Source organism: Pongo pygmaeus, chromosome 7 (assembly GCF_028885625.2).
Source record: "Pongo pygmaeus isolate AG05252 chromosome 7, NHGRI_mPonPyg2-v2.0_pri, whole genome shotgun sequence".
Taxonomy (NCBI): domain Eukaryota; kingdom Metazoa; phylum Chordata; class Mammalia; order Primates; family Hominidae; genus Pongo; species Pongo pygmaeus.
The window spans coordinates 37116707-37137941 of record NC_072380.2 but is presented as its reverse complement, the minus strand read 5'-3'; the positions used below and the strand labels follow the sequence as shown (position 1 = coordinate 37137941).

The window sequence follows — 21235 nt, the reverse complement described above, 5'->3', positions numbered from 1 at the left end:
AGATTCCAAGCAAAAATAGGTTGAAAGTAAAAGGATGGAAAATAACGGCATGAAAATAGTAATTAAAAGAGAACTGTAGTGGCTATACTAATAATAAACACAATAGACATCAAGAAAAAAGGTACTAAATATAAGTGTTAGCATGATTTATCTTTCTTCATTATTTTATTTTTAATCTGTCCAAATATTTATATTAAAAGTAGATTTCTTATATACAGCACATGTCGAATCTTGTTTCTTTATCAACTCTAACAATAGCTGTCTTTTAATTGTATTTACACCACTCATATTGAAAAGATTATTGATACGGTTGGATTAATGTCTACCACATTTGTAACTGTTTTCTAATTTGTTACATTTGTTCTTTCTTTCCTGTCTTCTCTGGTTTTGATTGAGCATTTTATATGATCTCATTTTATCTCTTTTTGTAGCACAACACACTTATATTTATTTTTTTAAATTAGGAGTTGACCTCAAATTTGCAATATATATTTTTAACTGATTTAAGTTTCTCTTTGAAAAACACTACACTGCCTGATGTATAGTGCACGTAGCTTATTGCAGAGTATTTCCAACTCATCCTTTCCATCTCTTATGACACTGCTGTCATTCATTTCAAGTATCTAGGTATATTGGTCACCTCTTACAATTTTACTATGAATACCTTAAACAGTTATATTTTAAGTCAATTAAAAATAAAAAAATTAATTCATTTATTCTGTCTTGAATATTCTTTATATAGATCTCAGTTTCTGATCTATATAATTTTCCTTCTGCCTGAAGATTTTCTTACCATCTTTTCACATTTCTTGTAGGGTAAGCCTGCTGGTGATAAACTGCCTCAGTTTTTGTTTGAGGAAGTCTGCCTGTTTCCTTCAATTTTGAAGAAAAATTTTACTGCAAATAGGATTTTAGGTTGATGGGGTTTTTTCTTTCAATACTTTAATTCACTCTACTGTGTTCTTACTTATGGTTTCTGACAAAAAGACAACTATAATTATTTTCTGTGTTTCTCCATGGGCAAGATGACTTCTTTTTCATTTGGGTTCTTTTGTAATTTTCTTTTTTTTTTCTTAGCAGTTTGAATATAATATGAGTAGTTGTATATATTTTGTTATGTATCCTACCTGTTTTCTGAGATTTCCAGGTCTGTGGGTTGGCATTATTAATTTTGGAAAGGTCTCAGCTACTATTACTTCAAACGTTGCTTCTTCTCCATTTTTCTTTCTCCTCCTCATATTCCAGTTATGCATATATTCACATTTTCAATTTGTCCCACTTTCTTTTGATATTGTTCTTATTTTTTATTCTTCTTTATGCCCTTTTATATCAGTTTGGAAAATTTCTGAAGATGTATCCTCAAGAGTACTTATTCTCTCTCTTTCTGAGTTTAAATGCATTTTATTTTTAGACAATCTACGCGACAAGTTTTTTTTCCTTAAAAGTGATGCCTCCACACCAAATAAATCAGAGTCAAAACAATTAAAAAGCTCAAGATGACATCAGTCTCATTTGTCTTAATCTCTGGTGTTGTGCTGATGACAAGTGGCAGCCAGTTATGATGACAGGTGATAGATCCAAAGTAATTACCAAATTTCTTAACATCTTTTAATTTCTAAACCATTCTTTAAAAAATCATATGTGGGGTCATACTGACCATCCTTATGGTAGTTCAGCATAGCAACCATGCCAGGTGGATTTAGGTTTTCACCAATAAAGAACTGGTAGTTTTGCTGGGCATGTGGCTCATGCCTGTAATCCAAGCACTTTGGAAGGCCAAGGCAGGTGGATCACTTGAGGCCAGGAGTTCGAGATCAGCCTGGCCAACATGGTGAAACCCTGTCTCTACTAAAAATACAATAATTAGCTGGGCATGGTGGTGCATGCCTGTAATCCCAGCTACAGAAGAGACTGAGGCAGGAGAATCACTTGAACAAAGGAGGCAGAGATTGCAGTGAGCTGTGATTATGCCACTGCACTCCAGCCTGGGTGACAGAGCAAGATCATATCTCAAAAATTCAAAAAAAAAAAAAAATGGAACTAGTAGTTTTTAAAATTAGCAAAGATGTGCTTGATTTGTTCTTCATTCCTGTTATAAAAGGTTTCACTCTTTCTGGTCTCTGTTCTTCAAGTTTTTCATTGATCGATTTCATGTAATCTTTGATATACTTCTTGTAGGCTTCTTTTGTGAAGCTGCTTTCCTGCAAGTGATGGTTTGTAACAATATCAACACTAGTGATTATTGTGCTTTCAGTAACTTCACCCTCAGTGCTTTCAGAGGAGGAATTTCTGCCAATGAGTGAGTCATCAGTGTTCCCTGTTGTCTTACTATCTTCTGCTCCACTTCCAGGCACAGCCCATTTGTGATCTCCCGGATCTTGTAAATGTCAGAGAACATCTCATTGTGGCTGATGAGGTCCTGGAAGATAATCGTGATGGGGCTGAACGGAGATGAAGGTGGCACTGGCTTAGCAGAAGCCTGGAGTTCAGAGCACAGTGCAGCCAGAGTGGTGTTGTGGGGGAGGGAGGAGTGTGAGGAAAAGCTACTCTCCTTTTCACACTGTCCAGTCTACTGGTGAGCCAATCAAGGCATTTTCTATTTCTGTTACCGTGTTTTTGATTTCTAGTATTTCCTTTGATTATTTCTTAGGATTTCTACCTCTCTGCTTACATTGTCCATTTGTTGTTCCATGTTGTCTATGTTTTCTATCAGAGTCTTTAACATATTAATCATACTTATTTCAAATTCTGATAATTCCAAATTGGTATCATCTCTTAGTTTGTCTCTGTTACTTGGTTTTTCTCCTCTATAAAATAAAAATAAAATTCTAAATCCCCCTTTCCCTGACCAACTGAACAGACTCCCTCTTGGGCAAGGGCACCCCAGAAAAATCTTTAAAAACTGAGTTCACAGCAATGACAGGAGAGAAGATTAGATGAGCCTCATGATACCCCCCTCCCTTCTATTGTTTCAACATAACTACTGACAAGTATTAATGTTAAAATAGAGATTATGAAACTGACAGAACAGACACTTTGTGGCAATAAGATACCAAATTATAAATGGAACTTAAGACCATTCTAGGCAAGGGTTAAGTCATGTACCCTACACTTCAGAAATAAATGACATTCTAACTGCCACAAAACTTTTTGTTTGTTTCTCTAGCAGCTAAACAAGCACTGACCTCAAGATGAGCAATATTAAAACAATTTGTAGTTCACCACCACATTCTGACTAACTGATCTCTGTTCTACCAGCCCTAACTACAGCTATTATTGGACAAGAGACTGATTTCACCACTTTCTACAGATAAGAAGATCATCAACCATGGATTGGTTCTGGCTGGTTTCCAGAAGATACACTCTTACATGGCTTCATGCCCTGAAAAGGCATTTTGATGTTTAGGGACTAGTTGTGATACATTTAAATGTCTCATTTCTCCAAAAAAAATACAAATGGCCAATAAACATGTGAAAAAATGCTCAACATTTTCAGAAAAACGCTCAACTAATCATCAGATCAATGCAAATTAAAACCACAATGAGATATACCTTTACTCCAGCCAGAATGGCCATTATTAAAAGTCAAAAAACAATGGATGTGGTGAAAAGGGAATGCTTCTACACGGTTGCTGGGAATGTAAATTAGAACAATCTGTATGGAAAACATATGGAGATTTCTCAGAGAACCACAAGTAGATCCACCATTCAATTCAGCAATCCCACTACTGGGTATCTACCCAAAGGCAATATAAGTAACTATGTCAAAAAGACACCTGCACACATATGTTTATTGCAGCATAATTCACAATTGTAAAGATATGGAAACAACCTACGTGCTTATCAACTGATGAGTGGATAAAGAAAATATGGTATATATACACTATGGAATACTACACAGCCATAAAAAACAACAAAATAATGTATTTTGTCACAACTTAGATGAAAGTAGAGTCCATTATTCTAAGTGAAGTAACTCAGTAATGGAAAACCAAATACTGTATGTTCTGACTTATAAGTGGGAGCTAAGCTATGGGTATGCAAAGGCATACAGAGTGGTATAAGGGACACTGAAGACTCAGAAGGGGGACATTGGGAGGAGGATGAGGGATAAAAAACTACATATTGGGTACAATGTATACTGCTTTGGTGACAGGTACACTAAAATTTCAGACTTCACCACAATGCAATTCATCCATATAACCAAAAAACCACTTGTACCCCTAAAGCTAACATTAAAAAAGTAGTAAGTCTCCACCCCAAGGTAAACATGGGTCTTATGTTGCATGCATATTCATAGCTCTTCCTGTAACCTGTTGAATATGTATGTTTTGCCAACCTGTTCAACATAAAGCTCCTACCTCAACCCCTTCTCCTTTGAAATTCCTGTTTCTGGTTTTTTCTGGAGGCACACTTCCCGGCTTGTGGGATGGCCACCTTACAGGCTGTAACCTTTTACAAGAAATAAAGTCTCCTTTCCGAATTTATAAATGGTGTGGTTTTAAATTGAACATCTCAGAGAGAGTTTTGTTTTGTTTTGGGCTTTTTGCATTCTTTGCAATTTTGTTTTACAATAGGATATGTTGTATTGGATAATAAGAACTGAGGTAAATAGGTGTTCAGTGTGAGGTTTTATGTTAATCTAGCTACGAATTGCACTGTTTGTTTGCTGTAGCTGTAGTGTTCAGAGGCTCTAAATTCCTCTAGTGTCATTGCTTTTGTCTACTTTGTTGTCTTTGGGTTTTCCTAAGAACTCCTTCTTGAATAATCTGTACCTTGCACCTCTTTCAACTATAATTCACTTTTGTGATACTGAAGCCCTATTGGTGTGGTGGTAATGTGTGGGATACAGGAAGATTATATGATTGTATGATGAAGTCTCAGATTTTTAGTGGGTCTGTTTTTGGAGGCTGTGACCATCAGCATGGATCTTAACTCCCCATGTTTCTCCTTTCTTCTTCAGGTGATACAGGGGTAGAGTAGGAGACATGCCATTCCCTCAGCTGAGGCAAAGCCCTGGGAAAGTTTTTTTTTCCCTGGAGAGCAGGTCCTTGTAATGGAGAATGCTCTGATTGTATTTCTTTTTTCCTTTTTCTTTTTTTTAGACAGAGTCTTGCTCTGTCTCCTGAGCTGGGGTGCCATGGCACAATCTTGGCTCACCACAACCTCCACCTCCTGGGTTCAAGCAATTCTCCTGCCTTGGCCTCCAGAGTAGCTGGGATTACAGGCGCCCCCCACCATGACCAGCCAATTTTTGTATTTTTAGTAGAGACGCGGTTTTGCCATGTCGGCCAGGCTGGTCTCCAACTCCTGACTTCAGTTTTTTTTTTATTTTTTTAATTTCAGACAGATTTTCGCACTGTCGCCCAGGCTGGAGTGCAGTGGTGCAGTCTCACACACTGCAACCTCCTTCTCCTGGCTTCAAGTGATTCTCCTGCCTCAACCTCCTCAGTAGCTGGAATTACGGGCACCCACAAACATGCCCTGCTAATTTTTGTATTTTTAGTAAAAACGGGGTTTCATCATGTTGGCCGGGCTGGTCTTTAACTCCTGACCTCAGGTGATCCACCCACCTTGGCCTCCCGAAGTGCTAGGATTATAGGCGTGAGCCATCGTGCCCGGCCTCTGGTTGTATTTCACAATCGTTACTCTTTCTCTCACCCTGCCAGAATCTCTCAGGGACTTTTTCTAGGCCTTTCATTGGAAAAATCCTGGAACCTGGTAGGATTTCTGAAGGCAAAACCCTCCAAAGTGTGCCCCCAGGAGTTTCTCATTCTATACCCTATCCACACTCAGCCTCTAGTAATTTATCCCAGTTATCATGTAAATATTCCTACTAGTTTACAGCTTCAGTGCTTCCCCCAGTGAGCAAATCTCAGCTGCAATTCTCCACATTTCTGGATTTTGCCCTATAACCTCAGTTTCACTGATGGGCCAAGAAAAGTCTCTAGTTTTCAGTTTGTTTAGTTTTTTGTTATTGTAAGAACAGGAGTGATGACTTCAAAGATCTTTACAAGCCAGAGTTAAAACTAGAAATTCAACCACAGCTTTCCTTATTCATTAAGACTGTTTCTCCTAGGCCACAGAAACAGGAGGCTTGGTTTTCTTTCTTTTTTTTCTTTTTTCCTGGTTTTTATTTTTATTTTTTATTTTTTTGAGATGGAGCCTCACTCTGTTGCCCAGGCTGAAGTCCAGTGGCTCAATCTTGGCTCACTGCAACCTCCATCTTCCGGGTTCAAGCGACTCTACTGCCTCAGCCTCCGGAGTAGCTGGGAGTACAGGTGTGCACCACCACACCTGGCTAATTTTTGTACTTTTAGTAGAGACATGGTTTCGCCATGTTCACCAGACTGGTCTGGAACTCCTGACCTCAGGTGATCCACCCGCCTCAGACTGCCAAAGTGCTGGGATTACAGGCATGAGCCACCGCGCCCGGCTATTGGTTTTCAAATGTGGTTCACACCACGGCATACCCCTGCCACACGTTTAACCTGAAAACTCCCCTTTCAGTAATTAAATACACTTTCTTCACGGGTCATTATGATGTGATTTATGACATATGTGTAATTGTCAGAATTACTGTGGGTAATTAAAATATGAAGTGAATGCCGCCAGAGGCTTCAGTCCCTCTCAATGTCCTCATTAAAAATCAGGAGCTGACCAAATTATAAATAGACCGGCTTGCTCAAGTTCCCAGCAAAACCTAATTATGAAACTTATCCTTATTCTATCAGAACTCACTCCATTAGTCATGCAAATTCTGAAAATGATTAAGTTATTTTATGTGCCAGAATTGTGGAATTAATAATAAAGAGGTGGGTAACAGTAATTAGCCATTACTATGAAACTTCATTATCTCAGGTCACTCTGGGTCAAAGTTGCATGTCTTCCCAACCCCACACCCAACACACTGAAGATGCATCCCTACCTTTCAGATAGTTTAATACATGAATTAATGGTTTTAGTGAATTTATGATAACTTTTTAAAATGAAAGCTGAACTAGGAGAAGGAAGAGGATTTATGAACTCTGCATGAGGTAGTATTTTGCAACTGATTGGACACAGATATTTGGCAACTATAATCAGCAGAAGTCTTTTTTTTTTTTTTTTTTTTTTTGAGACAGTCTGGCTCTGCCATCCAGGCTGGAGTGCAGTGACATCATCTCAGCTCACTGCAGCCTCGACCTCCTGGGCTCAAATGATCCTCCCACCTCAGCCTCCCAAGTAGCTGGGACTACAAGCATAAGCTATCACACCTGGCTAATTTTTGTATTTTTTTTTGTAGAGATAGGATTTCACCATGTTGCCCAGGCTGGTCTTGAATTCCTGGGCTCAAGTGATCCTCCCACCTCTGCCTTCCCAAGTGCTGGGATTACAGGTGTGAGCCATGTTGCCAAGCCAGTGGAAGTCTTTCCTCCCAGAAAAGGCAGAGCACAACAAGGAGAAATTGTTACCCTGAGGTTGTTTCTGGATATGACAGCAGGAACAGGAGTAAATGATAAAGTTCAAAGCTTAGATGACTACGTATCATTTTCTCTCTAATTTCACAGATAGGGGATTTAGCCTGGAGAGAATATATGACTGCCAGTTACTAAGAGAGCCAGACATCAAGCCTAGTGCCACGTGTCTCTTCTTTAAAGCGTGATAGGCCACCAACTGAAGAGGAAATTGGTGAGCATCAACTTTCTCAGCATGGTGAGAGAACATTGACGGCTGGTTCACGCTAAATGTCCAGAGGAAAGAAAAGGTAATTCACTGATTGTTCAGCTTGGTGAATTATAACTTCTCATGAGACAAGAAAATTACTATGTGGAAACACAGACATCATGATGCTTTTTCAGAAGATGCTAAGAACTTTGATGACTCATTCGATATATCTTTGTAAAAGTAAAATGCAAAAGATAAGGAAGGCAAAAAAGAGATGGATAGAAAACGAAGGGAAGGAGAAGAAAGAAAAAAGAGAAATGCATATTTTATAGACTGATGCAATATTTAAGAGTTAAACAAATGTGGCGGGAGGTCCTGGTGGCTCACGCCTGTAATCCCAGCACTTTGGGAGGCCGAGGTGGGAGGATCACCTGAGGTCAGGAGTTCGAGACCAGCCTGACCAACATGGAGAAACCCCATCTCTACTAAAAACATAAAATTACCTGGGTGTGGTGGCACATGCCTGTAATCCCAGCTACTCAGGAGGTTGAGGTAGGAGAATCACTTGAACCTGGGAGGAGGAGGTTGCAGTGAGCCGAGATCGTGCCACTGTACTCCAGCCTGGGCAACAAGAGCAAAACTCCATCTCAAAAATAATAATAATAATAATGAAATGTTTATGTATCAGCCTATGGAGGCTTAGTGCTCCCAATTTGGTGAGGACGATGGGGTTTATGCAAATGTCCTTTGGTAGAGGCAATGAGAAAAAAGAGGCAGAGAAGGGACAAGAGGTATCTCTCACAGGAATACAGAAATTCTAGCTTGGCATACATACCTAATTGACTGCCTTTATAAACTCAACTATCTGAAATTCACCCTTTTACACACTCTCTCTCTGGGTTAAGGACAAAAAACTTTCTGTGCTACTCAGGAATGAGATCTCAAATGAAAAGGAGCAACGCTGTGAACTTTGCCTGGGAAGAAACATTCCTCCACAGCCCTGCCGGTTTCAGGTGTGATTGGTAAATATGGACTTTTAAATGGGCTTATCCAAATGACATCCTCACACGAATGAGACAAATAGACAAGAAACTCATATGAAAGGTCCTTTCAGAAATGACATAAACGAAGAAACGATTGAGACAAGGGAGTCAAGAGGTGTGGTAAGAGAGAATGGGTCTCTTTTTGGAGAGGCTGTAGATGACTGTCTGCAAATCGCTCCTAGTAAGGTAGCACTTTTAAGAGATGGTGGAGAAAGGGCTGAACATTTAGGGATCTGGGGATGAGGAGATGAGTAACAGAGATTGATAAACTCATGAAGATGCAGAGCTTTATAGGAGACAAGGTAAGAATCTGACTGTAACATGGTGACTCAAATACCTATCTTTGACAAATGTAGGGGCCAGTAAACTTGAATGTGTGTGTGTGTGTGTGTGTGTGATTTGACTTTTCCCAGCAACACCGTGAGGTAGGCAGGAAAAAATATTTTTATCCACATTTTGTGATGAAGAGAAATTAAGTGACTCACTCAAAGTCCCAAGATGGTGAGCAATGAATTTGAATTCCAGACACTTAGGCTTTGTGTCTATTTTCTGTTCCTCTATAATATGCTAGTACTTTGTACAACTACTCAGAATGGACGTCGTAGTGTGTGTGGAGACTAGGTGAGGAAAATTTCATGTTTCCCCCTCCTCTTAAAAAGTTGGTTGGCTTGGCCAGATGAAATGGCTCACGTCTGTTAACTCCAGTGCTTTGGGAAGTCAAGGTGGGAGGATCACTTGAGGTCAGGAGTTTGAAATTAGAGTGGGCAACACAGTGAGACCCTATCCCTACCAAAAATTTTAAAAATTAGCTGGGCATGGTGGCTCATGACTGTAGTACTAGTTACCCCAGAGGCTGAGGTGGGAGGATTGCTCAAGTCTGCTATGATGGTGTTACTGCACTCCAGCCTAGATGACAGATCAAGACGCTGTCTCAAAAACAAAAACAAACAAACAAAAAACAGTTGTCTGGCCTTTTAGTGAGTTAACTTTCTCTCCTCCTCCAATGGTTGCAATGGTTGCAATGGTTCAGAGCTTTGCAGAAGGGCTCCCGCAAGGTTTGGTGGCTGCCTGGTCTTGTCAGTGGGGGCAGCTAATGACCCCTAAGGGCACATTGCCCTTCAGTGTGTAGGAAGTCTTGGAGCACCATGTTCCTGCCTCCTCTGTGAGATGTTGAGAACCTCCAGGGTGCTCCTTTTATTTTTTTTTATATTGATGCCCAGGGCCCTGCAAAGCAATCCACATTACTCAGAATCCTTCATGTCCCATCCCCAAGCCCAATAACAGGATGTTTGCAGTATTAGTCACTCACTCAAAGAATATTCAATTCTTTCTGCGCATCTTTCTTTTTTTTTTTTTTTCCTCAGCTTTTTAGGAAAAAAGTAATATGACACATTTACCTCCAAATGTGGAGGTGGGTGTCTCAGCAAGAGGCACTCAGGAAAAAATGCATTTGAAAACTGCAGTTTTTGGCTGTTGGTGCCAGATACAGCCACCTCATCTCTTGCTTGAAACCCAAACAGGGTGACTGCCAGTCAGGGATTCCAACCAGCTGGTGGGATTGGCCTAAAGCATCTGACAAAGGGATCCCTTTCCTCAACAGCAACTTCCCCACCTCCTTCTCTCTCCTTTTTGCTTGAGAACGCACAGTTTTGCACTTGTCCTTCATACCGATAACTGGAGGGTGGGAATTATTCAGAAAGCCTGTGTTCGACACCCCATCTGTTCATTTCTGACAGCAATATATAATGTAAGGCTATAAAAACTTGAAAAATAATGCAACATAAAAAGGGATTGACTCAGCTCCAAGAGGCCATAAATGGTAACAAATACCACTGGATGATTTATTTCATGCTGCAATCTTTACAGTAAGTCATCTTTCAGACATTTCCTTGTGACAGGTTTTAATAATATTAATGCCCAGAGCAATCCAAATCATCGCCAATAGACGTATTTATCAAGCTGCCAATCCGAGTAAATGAAATTCTATAAGCAATAATGTAACATGTTTAAAAGAAGCTAATAAAACAAGTCAGCAGAGAAATATTACTTCAAAGTATTCTCTCCCTCTAATCCAGTCCTGCATGTTATACAGTCAAAATGCAAATCTTTCCATACTTGATTTATTGCTCCAAAAATACCAATGACCTTTTCCCAAGCTTCTGTATATTCACTCTCATACATTCATAAAGCCTGCAGTACATCCTGCCAGAGCTGCTGTACGCTGGAGTGCTTAGCATTTATTGTTACGTTTGTCTTGCTTTTACACAAGTACTTGACTGGCGGTTGGAGTGAATAACATCTAAGTTTCCAAGCCTTATTAAAATGTAACAAATACCCGAACCATAAACCAATTTTTTTTTTAAATCTTACCTTTTTATTCTCAGACTTTTGTAATCATATAATTACATTTTCTAACAATAAAACAAAAAATATGTAATTTGTGTTACAGGTATATTTACATTTTAAATTTATGATCTCAATTAATCAATTCCAGTTGTGATGGAAAGTTCATATTGATTATACCTAATTTTTCAGTATGTATCAATAATCACTCTTTACAATAAATAAAACTGGGAAAGAGATTATATCTGAGATTTTTGGTATAATAGATTATTAAATACTGGATAACACAGAGGAAACCCAACCCTTTTTTTAAAAATTATTATTATACTTTAGGTTTTAGGGTACATGTGCGCAATGTGCAGGTTAGTTACATATGTATACATGTGCCATGCTGGTGTGCTGCACCCACTAACTCGTCATCTAGCATTAGGTGTATCTCCCAATGCTATCCCTCCCCCCTCCCCCCACCCCACAACAGTCCCCAGAGTGTGATGTTCCCCTTCCTGGGTCCCTGTGTTCTCATTGTTCAATTCCCACCTATGAGTGAGAATATGCGGTGTTTGGTTTTTTGTTCTTGCCATAGTTTACTGAGAATGATGATTTCCAATTTCGTCCATGTTCCTACGAAGGACATGTACTCATCATTTTTTATGGCTGCATAGTATTCCATGGTGTATATGTGCCACATTTTCTTAATCCAGTCTATCATTGTTGGACATTTGGGTTGGTTCCAAGTCTTTGCTATTGTGAATAATGCTGCAATAAACATACGTGTGCATGTGTCTTTATAGCAGCATGATTTATAGTCCTTTGGGTATATACCCAGTAATGGGATGGCTGGGTCAAATGGTATTTCTAGTTCTAGATCCCTGAGGAATCGCCACACTGACTTCCACAAGGGTTGAACTAGTTTACAGTCCCACCAACAGTGTAAAAGTGTTCCTATTTCTCCACATCCTCTCCAGCACCTGTTGTTTCCTGACTTTTTAATGATTGCCATTCTAACTGGTGTGAGTTGGTATCTCATTGTGGTTTTGATTTGCATTTCTCTGATGGCCAGTGATGGTGAGCATTTTTTCATGTGTTTTTTGGCTGCATAAATGTCTTCTTCTGAGAAGTGTCTGTTCATGTCCTTCGCCCACTTTTTGATGGGGTTGTTTGTTTTCTTCTTGTAAATTTGTTGGAGTTCATTGTAGATTCTGGATATGAGCCCGTTGTCAGATGAGTAGGTTACGAAAATTTTCTCCCATTTAGTAGGTTGCCTGTTCACTCTGATGGTAGTTTCTTTTGCTGTGCAGAAGCTCTTGAGTTTAATTAGATCCCATTTGTCAATTTTGGCTTTTGTTGCCATTGCTTTTGGTGTTTTAGACATGAAGTCCTTGCCCATGCCTATGTCCTGAATGGCAATGCCTAGGTTTTCTTCTAGGGTTTTTAGGGTTTTAGGTCTAACGTTTAAGTCTTTAATCCATCTTGAATTGATTTTTGTATAAGGTGTAAGGAAGGGATCCAGTTTCAGCTTTCTACATATGGCTAGCCAGTTTTCCCAGCACCATTTATTAAATAGGGAATCCTTTCCCCATTGCTTGTTTTTCTCAGGTTTGTCAAAGATCAGATGGTTGTAGATATGCAGCGTTATTTCTGAGGGCTCTGTTCTGTTCCATTGATCTATATCTCTCTTTTGGTACCAGTACCATGCTGTTTTGGTTACTGTAGCCTTGTAGTATAGTTTGAAGGCAGGTAGCGTGATGCCTCCAGCTTTGTTCTTTTGGCTTAGGATTGACTTGGCGATGCGGGCTCTTTTTTGGTTCCATATGAACTTTAAAGTAGTTTTTTCCAATTCTGTAAAGAAAGTCATTGGTAGCTTGACAGGCATGGCATTGAATCTGTAAATTACCTTGGGCAGTATGGCCATTTTCACGATATTGATTCTTCCTATCCATGAGCATGGAATGTTCTTCCATTTGTTTGTATCCTCTTTTATTTCCTTGAGCAGTGGTTTGTAGTTCTCCTTGAAGAGGTCCTTCACATCCCTTGTAAGCTGGATTCCTAGGTATTTTATTCTCTTTGAAGCAATTGTGAATGGGAGTTCACTCATGATTTGGCTCTCTGTTTGTCTGTTGTTGGTGTGTAAGAATGCTTGTGATTTTTGTACATTGATTTTGTATGCTGAGACTTTCCTGAAGTTGCTTATCAGCTTAAGGAGATTTTGGGCTGATACAATGGGGTTTTCTAGATATATAATCATGTCGTCTGCAAACTGGGACAATTTGACTTCCTCTTTTCCTAATTGAATACCCATTATTTCCTTCTCCTGCCTAATTGCCCTGGCCAGAACTTCCAACACTATGTTGAATAGAAGTGGTGAGAGAGGGCATCTCTGTCTTGTGCCAGTTTTCAAAGGGAATGCTTCCAGTTTTTGCCCATTCAGTATGATATTGGTTGTGGGTTTGTCATAGATAGCTCTTATTATTTTGAGATACGTCCGATCAATACCTAATTTATTGAGAGTTTTTAGCATGAAGCATTGTTGAATTGTGTCAAAGGACTTTTCTGCATCTATTGAGATAATCATGTGGTTTTTGTCTTTGGTTCTGTTTATATGCTGGATGACATTTATTGATTTGCATATATTGAACCAGCCTTGCATCCCAGGGATGAAACCCACTTGATCATGGTGGATAAGCTTTTTGATGTGCTGCTGGATTCAGTTTGCCAGTATTTTATTGAGGATTTTTGCATCAATGTTCATCAAGGATATTGGTCTAAAATTCTCTTTTTTGGTTGTGTCTCTGCCCGGCTTTGGTATCAGGATGATGCTGGCCTCATAAAATGAGTTAGGGAGGATTCCCTCTTTTTCTATTGATTGGAATAGTTTCAGAAGGAATGGTACCAGTTCCTCCTTGTACCTCTGGTAGAATTCGGCTGTGAATCCATCTGGTCCTGAACTCTTTTTGGTTGGTAAGCTATTTATTATTGCCACAATTTCAGCTCCTGTTATTGGTCTATTCAGAGATTCAACTTCTTCCTGGTTTAGTCTTGGAAGAGTGTATGTGTCGAGGAATTTATCCATTTCTTCTAGATTTTCTAGTTTATTTGCGTAGAGGTGTTTGTAGTATTCTCTGACGGGAGTTTGTATTTCTGTGGGATTGGTGGTGATATCCCCTTTATCATTTTTTATTGCATCTATTTGATTCTTCTCTCTTTTTTTCTTTATTAGTCTTGCTAGCGGTCTATCAATTTTGTTGATCCTTTCAAAAAACCAGCTCCTGGATCCATTAATTTTTTGAAGGGTTTTTTGTGTCTCTATTTCCTTCAGTTCTGCTCTGATTTTAGTTATTTCTTGCCTTCTGCTAGCTTTTGAATGTGTTTGCTCTTGCTTTTCTAGTTCTTTTAATTGTGATGTTAGGGTGTCAATTTTGGATCTTTCCTGCTTTCTCTTGTGGGCATTTAGTGCTATAAATTTCCCTCTACACACTGCTTTGAATGCATCCCAGAGATTCTGGTATGTTGTGCCTTGGTTCTCGCTGGTTTCAAAGAACATCTTTATTTCTGCCTTCATTTCGTTAGGTACCCAGTAGTCATTCAGGAGCAGGTTGTTCAGTTTCCATGTAGTTGAGCGGTTTTGAGTGAGATTCTTAATCCTGAGTTCTAGCTTGATTGCACTGTGATCTGAGAGATAGTTTGTTATAATTTCTGTTCTTTTACATTTGCTGAGGAGAGCTTTACTTCCAAGTATGTGGTCAATTTTGGAATAGGTGTGGTGTGGTGCTGAAAAAAATGTATATTCTGTTGATTTGGGGTGGAGAGTTCTGTAGATGTCTATTAGGTCCGCTTGGTGCAGAGCTGAGTTCAATTCCTGGGTATCCTTGTTGACTTTCTGTCTCGTTGATCTGTCTAATGTTGACAGTGGGGTGTGAAGTCTCCCATTATTATTGTGTGGGAGTCTAAGTCTCTTTGTAGGTCACTCAGGACTTGCTTTATGAATCTGGGTGCTCCTGTATTGGGTGCATATATATTTAGGATAGTTAGATCTCCTTGTTGAATTGATCTCTTTACCATTATGTAATGGCCTTCTTTGTCTCTTTTGATCTTTGTTGGTTTAAAGTCTGTTTTATCAGAGACTAGGATTGCAACCCCTGCCTTTTTTTGCTTTCCATTTGCTTGGTAGATCTTCCTCCATCCTTTCATTTTGAGCCTATGTGTGTCTCTGCACGTGAGATGGGTTTCCTGAATACAGCCCACTGATGGGTCTTGAGTCTTTATCCAATTTGCCAGTCTGTGTCTTTTAATTGGAGCATTTAGTCCATTTACATTTAAAGTTAATATTGTTATGTGTGAATTTGATCCTGTCATTATGATGTTAGCTGGTTATTTTGCTCGTTACTTGATGCAGTCTCTTCCTAGTCTCGATGGTCTTTACATTTTGGCATGATTTTGCAGCGGCTGGTACCGGTTGTGCCTTTCCATGTTTAGCGCTTCCTTCAGGAGCTCTTTTAGGGCAGGCCTGGTGGTGACAAAATCTCTCAGCATTTGCTTGTCTGTAAAGTATTTTATTTCTCCTTCACTTATGAAGCTTAGTTTGGCTGGATATGAAATTCTGGGTTGAAAATTCTTTTCTTTAAGAATGTTGAATATTCCCCACTCTCTTCTGGCTTGTAGGGTTTCTGCCGAGAGATCTGCTGTTAGTCTGATGGGCTTCCCTTTGATGGTAACCCGACCTTTCTCTCTGGCTGCCCTTAACATTTTTTCCTTCATTTCAACTTTGGTGAATCTGACAATTATGTGTCTTGGAGTTTTTCTTCTCGAGGAGTATCTTTGTGGCATTCTCTGTATTTCCTGAATCTGAATATTGGCCTGCCTTGCTAGATTGGGGAAGTTCTCCTGGATAATATCCTGCAGAGTGTTTTCCAGCTTGGTTCCATTCTCCCTGTCACTTTCAGGTACACCAATCAGACGTAGATTTGGTCTTTTCACATAGTCCCATATTTCTTGGAGGCTTTGCTTGTTTCTTTTTATTGTTTTTTCTCTAAACTTCCCTTCTTGCTTCATTTCATTCATTTCATCTTCCATCACTGATACCCTTTCTTCCAGTTGATGTCATCGGCTCCCGAGGCTTCTGCATTCTTCACGTAGTTCTCGAGCCTTGGTTTTCAGCTCTATCAGCTCCTTTAAGCACTTCTCTGTATCGGTTATTCTAGTTATACATTCTTCTAAATTTTTTTCAAAGTTTTCAACCTCTTTGCCTTTGGTTTGAACATCCTCCCGTAGCTCGGAGTAATTTGATCGTCTGAAGCCTTCTTCTCTCAGCTTATCAAAGTCATTCTCCGTCCAGCTTTGCTCCGTTGCTGGTGAGGAACTGCATTCCTTTGGAGGAGGAGAGGCGCTCTGCTTTTTAGAGTTTCCAGTTTTTCTGCTGTTTTTTCCCCATCTTTGTGGTTTTATCTACTTTTGGTCTTTGATGATGGTGATGTACAGATGGGTTTTTGGTGTGGATGTCCTGTTTGTTAGTTTTCCTTCTAACAGACAGGACCCTCAGCTGCAGGTCTGTTGGAGTACCCGGCCGTGTGAGGTGTCAGTCTGCCCCTGCTGGTGGGTGCCTCCCAGTTAGGCTGCTCGGGGGTCAGGGGTCAGGGATCCACTTGAGGAGGCAGTCTGCCCGTTCTCAGATCTCCAGCTGCGTGCTGGGAGAACCACTGCTCTCTTCAAAGCTGTCAGACAGGGACATTTAAGTCTGCAGAGGTTACTGCTGTCTTTTTGTTTGTCTGTGCCCTGCCCCCAGAGGTGGAGCCTACAGAGGCAGGCAGGCCTCCTTGAGCTATGGTGGGCTCCACCCAGTTCGAGCTTCCCGGCTGCTTTGTTTACCTAAGCAAGCCTGGGCAATGGCGGGTGCCCCTCCCCCAGCCTCGCTGCTGCCTTGCAGTTTGATCTCAGACTGCTGTGCTAGCAATCAGTGAGACTCCTTGGGCATAGGACCCTCTGAGCCAGGTGCGGGATATAATCTCCTGGTGCGCTGTTTTTTAAGCCTGTCGGAAAAGCGCAGTATTTGGGTGGAAGTGACCCGATTTTCCAGGTGCCATCTGTCACCCCTTTCTTTGACTAGGAAAGGGAACTCCCTGACCCCTTGTGCTTCCGGGTGAGACAATGCCTCGCCCTTCTTCAGCTCGCGCACGGTGCGCGCACCCGCTGACCTGCGCCCACTGTCTGGCACTCCCTAGTGAGATGAACCCGGTACCTCAGATGGAAATGCAGAAATCACCCATCTTCTGCGTCGCTCATGCTGGGAGCTGTAGACCGGAGCTGTTCCTATTCGGCCATCTTGGCTCCTCCTCAAACCAATCTTTTACAGTGCCCACTCGAGGCAGGCCTTCCAGAAGATCTGAGAAAGTGACTTGAGCAAAGTCCTAGTGATTTACTATTATAGTTGCCAGGTAAATTTCACCTGAGGGAAAGCCAATCAGGTTTGCTTTGCTTTGTAACAATTTTTTTCTTATTCCTACAGATCACAGAACACCAGCTGTTGAAGCATTCGGCATTTCAGATGCAGCTCAAGACCTGCCTCCTGCAGGAAGCCTTCCTTATTAATTTCCCCAGTTTTCTGATCTCTAGCACAATACCTGACCCATCCCTCAACACAGCCTTCTCATTAATAAATTCATGAAAGCACAATGCATATCAAAGGCACTCAACAAATATTAGATGGAAATATGGTCTGCATTAATTTATTCAATCGATTCTGCAATTAATTGATAGCTAATTTTTCTTGCATACCAGACATATACTTCTCAAGGTTAGATTTATACCACAAGTGTGTGCTATACCACTGAGTACCTAGTAGGTACAGCAAACATGTAATTTTATATAAAATTACAGCATATATGGGTATATATATAAAACCTAAAAAGATATTTTTATATATCTCATATATTTCATATATGTATATATATACACACATACATATATGCCTGAACTGCACAAGTACTTGATTGGCAGCTGCAGTGAATAACATCTAAGTTTCCAAGCCTTATTAAAATGCAAGAAATACCCAAGCCATAAACCAATGTTTTACGGTGCCCACTCAATGTAGGCCTTCCAGAAGATCTGAGAAAGTGACTTCAGCAACGTCCCAATGATTTACTGTCATAGTTGCTAAGTAAATTTCACCTGAGAGGAAAGCCAGTCTGAATTTTCCTATATATATAAAATTGTTCGTATATAATATATATAAAACATATATTATATAATGTATTAAAATGTATTATATATTTATATACATATACAATATAAATAAATATTTTATATAAAATATGTAAATACTTTTCAGCATTATCCTATCAATTAGGGCAGATATGTATGTATAACTATATTTTATATATATAAAATATACACATATGTCCTAATTGATGTGATAATGCTTAAAAGTATTTATTTACTATGAGTATTGTTCTTGTGTTTATTTGGAATAATTCCTTTGGCGTTTCTTCCAAGTCCATATCTGCACTCCTTTACTTCTTTGAGAACTATTTCATCCCCTACCCAATGGTCAGGTTTGTTTCCAAAGTCTCCACTTCCTGATATAACACAGAAAGCTGACTTGAGCTGAGTCAGTTGGATACTCTCTTCTTGTCATGAGAAACTGGGAAACTGAGAAGCTAGTCACCTAGTTTGTGAGCAGGGATATGACTTCAGGACAGGGACAACCATCTGCTGCTTTACAGAGGTAAAGAGAGCCTTTGTGCGGAGGGTGAGGTCTACACCACAGCTCACATGGACCTGTGGCAGAATGCAGCTGACAGAGCAGCCTCCTTGGGTGGGGCACACAGATTGCCCATTCCTGGCTCCAGTCTCACCTGAAGGCCAACATCACTTTCTCCCTTAGAGTTTTTCTGATCTGAAATTCCTTATCAGAAATTTTCTTGTCTTTATTTTTAATTGGTTTCTCTTACTTGCAACTAATTGGGCATTATTTTAAATACTTATATTTTATTGCTAAATCAGCTTTTTAAAATACCACCTGAGAGACATATTTTTGTTTGAAAAGAGATCATTCCTTATAATGAGAAGCTAGATATTTTTGGGATGTTAATAAAATACAAAGTCCTTTTTCTCTTGGTAATCTGGGGTATTTAGAGTTGAGTTTTGGAATGTTCTTGGAATGCAGTGAGAATTTATTAGGCAAAGATGGGAAGACAGAAGCACATTCTATGTATACACACAGGACCAAGGCAGATAAGAAGTATAATGCATATTTGGACAAGTGAGAGGGTAGAATATAGTTCGAGTTTAGACGGCTTTTGAGAGATAGGAGTTATATGACAACGGGCATTGTTAAGGATTTTGATCTCATTCTTAAGGGCATGGAGAAACCATTCCAGGGAAGCAGTATTTCACATTTTCATTTTTTATGCATCCCTCAAGCTGTGATATAAAAACGGAGAAGAAGGGACAAGTGTAGATATGGGAAGACCACACCAGAGGATATTTCAGTGTTTGTCTAGGAAGAGAAGATGGTAGCTTGATTTGGGATTTGAATTAAAAATGGAAAAACTAGGCCAGGTGTGGTAGCTCATGCCTGTAATCCCAGCACTTTGGGAGGCCGAGGCAGGAGGATCACCTGAGATCAGAAGTTTGAGACTAGCCTGGCCAACATGGTGAAACTCTATCTCTACTAAAAATAAAAAAATCAGCTGGGTGTGGTGGCAGGCGCCTGTAATCTCAGCTACTTGGGAGGCTGAGGCACGAGAATTGCTTGAACCCAGGAGGCAGAGGTTGCAGTGAGCCAAGACCATGCCATTGCACTCCAGCCTGGGCGACAAGAGTGAAACTCCGTCTCAAAAAAAAAGAAAAGGAAAAACTAGAGATTCAAGAAATCCTTAGGAATAAAATAGAGAAAGCAAGAGGCTTGACTGAATTGAGGAGAGAAACCTTTCTCACATCTTCCTCACTTGATTCTATGAATCCTTACCCCAACTGTTAGCCCAGATGTGAGCAATCTGCAGCCCCTGCTGGGTTCACTGTAGATCATCTGCTTTGCCCTTTGTTTTTGCTTATTTTAGAGTGTGTTTCTAAGTGCAGGTAACAGAGAGTTAGAGAGAAATCAGGTGCTTGGGAAAAGTGTTGATTTTATAATTGTATTCTACAATTTGGTATAGTAGATTATTTGGTATAGTAATTTAGTATTTTGGTATAGTAAATTATTTTTCCAGAATCCAGTTGCTCTTCCTACTTCTCCATTTCTTCTCTTGTCTCCTCACCTCCTTTCCGCTTCAGTGCTCCCATCACCAACATCTGGCCTTGTATGTGTGCTGTGATTCTCAGGGTGGAAACAGGCCAGCCAGGGGGTATATTATTAGACAAGGGTTTAAAGAAGCCTCTTATCCCCTGACATTTTTATATCCATACCTACATACACACCCACCTTGGAAAGTACGGTTTCATCTCTTCTCTACTCTTATTTCTTGGCTTGAAAAAATACTAGAAGCAAATGTAGTGGCTGCAAGGTGAACTGAAAGAGAGGAAAGGAGGAAGAAGGGGAAGGAGGAGGAGAACTTGAGGCAGCTCCACAGATCTGGAGGTGGGGGTAAGAATGTCTGGTGACAGAGCACCTCATTAGGAATGCCTACCCTGCCCTACCTCCAAGAAAGAAGATGGTTCTAGATGGGAAGATAGACCTTGAAAGACTGTTGGAAGGAGGGATAGAATCAGGGTTGACAGAGATGATCTGCTTGTGTAATTATACAAACATGTTTCTTCTGTGATCTTATTCCTGATTCCCTAAAGATTGAGAGTCCTCTGACATAGCTCTTTGACTTTGAAAAACAGAAAAATGTAAAAGCCACCCAGGATGGTTCCTTGTCTGTTTTCTTTTTTAACACATTCACCCAAATCTTTCCCGATTAGCTGTAAAGAAACACAGATAGAATCTATGTAGAGAAGTCAAAGCCTTATGCCAGTGGGTTCATAGACTTTTTATTTTTGCTCAGCTCGGAACTTGTCCTGGGTGGGCCTAGGGGATGCATTATGGAAATCGATTAGTTTGAGTGGGACCTCGGTGGCTGTGGGCAGGAGATACTGGAACTGTTCCTGGAAGACTAAACTCACAAGCCAAGCAGATACTTGACCTGGCCCTGAAAATCCCTTCAAACTGTCTTTTGCCTCTGAGCTATCTCTAAGTCTCTTAAAACTGGTTTCCAAGGCTGATCCAT

The 21235-nt window shown here is 40.1% G+C and overlaps 2 protein-coding genes across 2 annotated transcripts in view; both read right to left on the bottom strand.

Annotated features, from left to right (window-relative positions):
* Positions 1 to 21235, bottom strand: part of KCNU1 (potassium calcium-activated channel subfamily U member 1) — a 164000-nt gene that overhangs the window by 52189 nt on the left and 90576 nt on the right. The gene's annotated exons all lie outside the window — the stretch shown is intronic.
* On the bottom strand, positions 1599 to 20318 carry LOC129042851 (putative translationally-controlled tumor protein-like protein TPT1P8). The gene is given in 6 exon segments (XM_063669433.1): positions 1599 to 1732; positions 2052 to 2087; positions 2090 to 2332; positions 2335 to 2479; positions 2672 to 2807; positions 20257 to 20318. Coding segments are annotated over 6 exon segments (756 nt in total).